At 36.7% G+C, this 6653-nt stretch overlaps 1 protein-coding gene across 3 annotated transcripts; it reads left to right on the forward strand.

The window, feature by feature from the left end:
- Positions 1-681: 681 nt before the first annotated feature.
- On the forward strand, positions 682-6597 carry LOC144638841 (uncharacterized). Of its 3 annotated transcripts, none has more exons than XM_078498128.1 (3): positions 682-825; positions 3315-3665; positions 4458-6597. In XM_078498128.1, exons 1-3 carry the CDS (start codon positions 823-825, stop codon positions 5235-5237), a joined length of 1134 nt encoding a protein of 377 aa, XP_078354254.1. In that variant the 5' UTR covers positions 682-822; the 3' UTR covers positions 5238-6597. The 3 variants fall into 3 exon arrangements, with proteins under 3 accessions (XP_078354254.1, XP_078354255.1, XP_078354253.1); XM_078498129.1 differs by having other exon boundaries at positions 3453-3665; XM_078498127.1 differs by lacking the exon at positions 682-825 and adding an exon at positions 2403-2449.
- The last annotated feature ends 56 nt before the right edge of the window (positions 6598-6653 follow it).

Consider the following 6653-nt stretch of genomic DNA (forward strand, 5'->3'; position numbering starts at 1 on the left):
CTGGGGGGAACAATCTGAAATAAGTAAAAATAATAACGATTAAAACAAAATCCATTTATATACACTTTCCAGTTTGATTAAATGTTCGGAAAACCCTGCTTTTTAATTTTAGTCGCGTTTCCGTTAACTATCCGGAATCAAGTCGCATCAATTTTCCGTTGTTCTTGAAGCGCAGCCTTCAGATCTAATCTATATCTACAAAAGATTATAGATACCGATTTGGGAAACTACGAGGTAAAATTGAAGGGAATTCCTATTAAAAGCCTTGCAAATAATTGACATTCAGTTTGGGTGGAATTAATACAGTAGTTAAATTACATTTTTTGTAACATTCATGAACTTTGCTTTATTGAAAATGTAAGTCTTCGACAGAGTTTTTTTTATTTTATAGGTCTTCTAGCTCGGTTTAGCATTCAAATAAGAAGAAAACTAGGACCCTTTGCGTCTAGCTTAAATTAGTTTCGTCTTCTGATAATTTCATTTCCCTTACAAAGTAGCTAATTTTCACGAAAATCTTTTACAAAATAAATACACCTGCCCCTCTAAAGGTAAAACAAAAATATCGAATTTCACTTGTCAAACGAAAGAGTACAAAAATAACATTTAATTAATTATACAAGAAAAATCGAGTTCGAATTTAAAAGAGAGTGTCAAGGGTATTCTTCGTCGTAAACAAAAATATCTCGGCGTACGTGTTTAAGAAAAATGTTAGTTTCACATGTGTACTTGTTTATAACTGTGAACAAATTTGCTCTTTATTCTCGGACGTAACCTGTTTGAAACAAGATTAACAGTTTTCACAATTTCAAAGCTGAGGGAATAATGGTGAGTTTTAAATGAAGCTTTATGTTGCTGTAGATTGTAGGAAACCTTCACCAGAGCTCACGTACAATTGTCCATTACTGTCTTTTTGGTAAAATTTCAGCTTCAAGCTAAGCTAAATACAATTTAAAACATGTAGTTAATAATAAAAATACATAATAAACCCAGAAGGTTCTAAAAATTACAATCAACATTGAGGTAAAGTTGATATTTGCAAACTTTTCGTCCGGCCAGTTTTGACCATTTTCCCTCCTCTTTCGATTTTTCTGTTTTCTCACTGACCATTTTATTTGAATGAGCTTTGTTTGGTTTTATATATAGAAAAAACCTTTCCCGTGAATAACATACTGACAAGGAATTAAGTCACTTCTTTACCGCGATTATCAAAATGTCAACTCTCTTCGCTTGGAATTTATTAACTGGTTTTATTTCTAAATTATCTGATATTCCCCAAGGTGATAAATAATAACGGCTCCTGAATAGCAAAAAAATGATACAATTCGTGATAGACAAACCAACCAATCCGAGTGCGCGGTATAATATCCAAATATCCGGCGTTGAAAACGAAGGGATCAGAGTTGTCCAACTGTTTCTTCTAAATTTTGTATGCCAAAAACCACAATTCTAGATATATTAGCCGGAACCACGAAAAAACTCAAACCAAATAACTGGAACCAAAAGTCGTTTTTCCCTGTCCTCAGTTGAAAACTGCAATTTAATTTACCCCAATTTTTCGAACTAATTTTCGTTCCCTTCCAAGTTCGAGAAAGCGAGATTTTATTGTATATTTAAGCTAAAAATTTAGGTAAAGAAAACATTTTCTTTTTTGGGGCAAGGCGCGCTCGGTGGTAGTTTATCAGTAAAAACTCGACGGGTAATAGTGACATTTGTCAATTTGTAATGAAACACGATATGGTTCTTAAAACGAAACACGCACGCATATAATTTCTAAGTAAAATTTCTATGAGTGAATATCTCAAATATGATAATTAAAAGGAAATTGTCATTTCAAAATGGTTGGGTCTATATTAGGAAAGGATTATGCTTCTGAACAATTTTTTAAGGGGGGGGGAAGGATATGTAAATGGTATTTGTTGCTATGGTGATTTTGCTTGCCTAAGATTTGGCTGTTTCCAAAGTAATCAATTTTGTCCGCACGGTGATTTCCCATAAGAAAAAAGCAGCCTTCGCCAGCTTTGTGCTTTTCCTAATTAAAATCCCATGTTTAATATGTTCAAAAAATTATGTCAGGATAAAATAAAATGCTAGGAAATGAATGCCGGATTATCAGAAAAAAAGTCCCAGGTTTTTTTCAGTTTCTACAACATGAAACACTTTCAAATGACTTTGTTATACAATTTCAAAGTTTTAAACTTAAAACTTAAAAAGAATTCATACTGAGAAAAAGCAAGAGTCTTTTGTAGAATAGTTTTTTGCTAATAATTAAGACAATAAAAAATCAAGGTTTGCACCAATTCATAACAGACAGTTTGTCTATTGATAGTATCGCGAATTGCTTCAAAAACATCTGCTATCCTCATTATCACGGAAAAAATTATATTGCAGTCCATGCATTTGTCCAAAGCCGAACCATCTTTGCTGATTTATGTTTCTAAAGGAGCTTAAGGTAAGCTTTTGACTTGCCAAGACTACCAGAAATACAAAAAGCTCTTTTTATTATCAATAAAATTTGTAAGTTGAGATCTTTTATTAACTGTCACTAAATTCAGAAATCCGTTTGTCGTGTTGGCAAAACAAACTAACGGTAAATGTCTAGAATTCACTCATTTTTGTTTTAGTTTTCAAAAACCCTCGAAAACCCCTTTAAGTTCAACATATAACGTGAAAAGATTTATATGTCATTGAATGATCGCAACTGAAGCCCGAATTCAGAAATATTTTTAAAAATGTGCTCCCCGCGAATGCCTTAGCAACTTGCACCATTTGCATATGAGAAAGAACAAGATCGAAGCTAAACATTTCTAGAATTTTTTTAAAAAAGTGTAATATTGTTTGATATTTTTAAAGGAAAAAAGAAGTGCTTGAAAAATATATTTCGCTGAAATACTTAGGTTATTGTGAAGAACTAACGATATGTACCGTAAAACAGAGGTAAAAATGTTTAATACCACTGAGGCGTTTGACATCCGATCTGAAATACTAATTTAGATTCTGCTAAACGTTCAAACATTTTGATCTATTGGCAAACTAATTAAACCTCAAAGAGGAAACATTTTGACAGAGATATAAAAAAACGTCTAAAACCAATAAATATAGATTTGAATTGGCATCTCCCGTACAAAATTACTGCTTAAAAAGTCTTTCGGACTCAAACACCGTTATCCCCATTTTGTGACATTAATGAAAATCACCATTAGTTTCTAAACTATTCTACTGTACTTCTATCTTTAGGCTATCTTTTATTGTTTGTCTGCATTTTTACACATTCGGAACAGCTAATAAAATGTGTACAACTCATTAACCCTTTTCAGTCTAAGATGCCTGTACGCTTCGAAACATTTTTCCAGTTCGCGTGTGTGACAATTTTGCTGTCTATTTTGTGCACACCGACCATGGCCAACAACCAATTCGAAACACCTCTTCTCTACGTACACAACATGTTCACCAAGAATGTCGTCATAGAGAAGCATACAATTCACTCTGTGAATGTGTCCAGCCCGTGGGAGTGTTTCCGTCACTGTGCAAAACATTGTGATTGCGTGACATTTCAAGTAACCGGAAGTACTTGTGAATTGTTGGATACAGACCAAAACGGCGCGGCCGGGAACCTGGTGAATAGGCCAGGAACGCTTGTATTCAGCATGCAGCAGTCCTCTCCCAAGGTGAGACCGTGTTTAAATAGATATTTTGACAGAAGTGACGTCAAGTTTTTAAGCGTCTGTTTTCGGGGAGTTGGGGAAGGGCACTAACCAAAATAAGCTATATAGGCATGTATATAAGCTATATAGGCATGTGTCGTTTTAAGTTTTGAAGTGTTCAAGTGTAGTTAGCTTCTATTGATCTTGGCTTAAAATAGGCTATTCTACATAACCGATATATTTATCGATCTTCAAACGTCTAAGGGAGAACAAAAAATAACATCGAAAGAGTCGATAGATTTGATAAAAGGCGATCAAAATACCTTAAAGACTGGAGTAAAAAAGCAACATTTTTGAAATAAGATAGTCATATTTTGGTCTGTAAATCGACAAGATTCTGAAAAGAAAAACATTCGAGGATTTTTCCCTCGAGCCGCTTTCCAATAACCTGCCATAGAGCCTTATGGATCCAAAAAACCATAAAACAAAAAACCAATGTTCCGACGCAATTCATGATCGATAAATGAGGGACAGACAACGGACGCTGATTTGTTGTTTTAACTCCTTGAAAAATTACACACTAAGATTCTTGACGCTTTAGATGAAAGGCGCGTAAATAAAGTTTAGAAACCTTGTTTTTGGGTCGGCCATTGTTTTTTTTATCCTTGTGTGATCTTGTGTCCACGCATGTTACTCATGTAGACTATGTGTAGGTCTCCTGCGTTAAATATTGCTGTTTACTTCTCTCGAGAGAGTCCATCGTCCACAATACTTGATCTATATTTTGATTTTTAGTTATTGTATGTTCGTTTCCAGGGAAACGGAAGCTGTTTGAATGGCTGCTGTCAATCAAAACCTTGCCTGCATGGCGGCACATGCGTGGAGAAATGCAATGACGTCAGGAAACGGTACACCTGCGCATGCCCAAAATATTACCACGGAAGGCGATGTGAGATATTCCACCCACAAGTCAAATCATGCCAAGCTTACATGAAGATGAAACCAGGATCTCATACTGGCGTTTATAACCTCAATGACACCATCCAAACATACTGCGATTTCGATTCTGAAGCTGGAAAAGCTTGGACTCTTATTGAATCGTTTTCGCTAGCAAACAAATCGTTCTATCAAAGTCAACCATTTTATTACGACTTCCCCCAAAACGAGGATACTTTCAACTGGGATAATTTCCGAGTGCCCTTCCAAGCCATGGTCAACATCCGGGATAACTCGACGCACTGGCGCGTGACGTGTGACTTTCCATCAGGCCTCACTTTCAGCGACTACGCACGCGCGTCTCTCCAAGACACCGACATTCTCACGTTTATCAATCAAGACCGTTGCCAGAGATACGAGTTTATTTCAGTTCGTGGAATAAACTGTTCGAGTTGTAACGGAATGTTAGTTCAACGCGATAACCAGCATATGCACACAGATGCGTACTGGAGCGGGAGAAATGGTTGTCAGTGGGATCCAGGGGCTGGCGCAGTAATGAATGAAGATAATTTTGGTTTTTATAGCACTGTTAATCCACAACATAAGTGCACTCAAAACTCGCTTTCCACCACACAGTGGTGGCTTGGATCAGAGATCTGAAGGTTGATTCTCATATGATCGCCCCAATCGTTTCTGTCGCATCGATCGTTTGCAAATACTGAGACGATCGTAGGCGATCGAAGCGATTGGAAGCGATCGGGGGTTCTCGTTAATCGTCCCGATCGCCTGGTATGCGCGAAGAACTACGAAAAACAATCATTTTAGTCCTAGATCCAACACAATAGCAGCCTTCAATGAAAGAGCAAAACTACTGGCCCCCTATCTTCTCAGTTATTGCAGTTTTACTGCGAAGAAGGGAAAGAAAAGCTATAAGGGTAGAACACTTGTGACCCAAGCGATCGTGATTGCCCCAATCACCGCAGACGTTAGCGATAGTCCGTGAAATGATCTCATATAATCGCCCCGATCGCAAGAAATCCCCTTTTTGAAGTAACTGAGGCGATAGAAACGATCGGGGGCGATTAAATAAGCGCCAGTCTTAAGGTGACTCCCTTGAAATAGAACTGCTCATAGATTTCCAACCAAACTTTGCCAGTTGGTTGTTTAAGGGAAGTTAAATTTTGAAATAGAAAAGGGGGGTCACTGTATTCGTTTAGGAGAAGGAAGACCTTGTATTTATAATATAATTTCTTATATTTCCTTTACGAGTACTGGCAAAGTACACGTTTTCGGTGATAATGTATTATTCTGCCATAGAAATTGATCTGTATTCATTTTATAGAAATAATTTGATCGCTACTTTCGAACTAAAAGAAAAAATGATTGGTCACCGAACTCGTTTACGAAAAAACGATGATTTATCTCTCTCGCGAGCCAAGCCGCATAGAAAAAAGCCACCATTTTGTTTGTGTGCGCGCGCTAATTACGCGTAAAATTCTGCGCAGTAAGGATGCGCAATGCAATACTAGGGAATCGTCTTAAGGTCGCGGGGGACACCTTAGGCTCATCATTATGCATTTATTTAAAGCGTATGCACGAAGTACAACGACTGACATCGACAACTTTACGAGACATTCATGACTGGATAAAAATATGGGTGCGTGCGCGTGATTTGTAAAAAATCCCTGTTTCTTTAATATTTTAACCAATTTAAAACAACACTTAGCGATATACGTTCATACAGATTGTAGAAAGTCTTTGATCTTATTTTCATTCAAATTTGAATATTATTGCAACTCAGAGTAATCACAAAATATTCGGCATAAACAATCGTGTCCTTTTAAAAAACGCATTGTTCTCACCATAAAAGCGTGGAATATAATTACCAAAATTACATCTCTCCTTGGCAAAATGATCGTATTTAGGTCGGGACACCTTCGGAAATCTCAAAGTTTGGACTTTTCCGACAATTTTGTGGCAGAGAATACAGCACGGATACAGACCTTCATGACTTGCCACTGCAGATAGGTAAACTATGAGTACTGTAGTGTGTCATAACAGAAGCGGAATTTAAAA

Source organism: Oculina patagonica, chromosome 14 (assembly GCF_052425735.1).
Source record: "Oculina patagonica isolate OP01 chromosome 14, crgOcupat, whole genome shotgun sequence".
Taxonomy (NCBI): Eukaryota; Metazoa; Cnidaria; class Anthozoa; order Scleractinia; family Oculinidae; genus Oculina; species Oculina patagonica.

Coding starts and splice junctions, on each gene's coding strand:
- LOC144638841 (XM_078498127.1), top strand. CDS start 2,429: ATGTTTCTAAAGGAGCTTAAG. Junction 2,450..3,314: donor TGTTTCTAAAGGAGCTTAAG/GTAAGCTTTTGA, acceptor AACCCTTTTCAG/TCTAAGATGCCTGTACGCTT. Junction 3,666..4,457: donor TGCAGCAGTCCTCTCCCAAG/GTGAGACCGTGT, acceptor GTTCGTTTCCAG/GGAAACGGAAGCTGTTTGAA.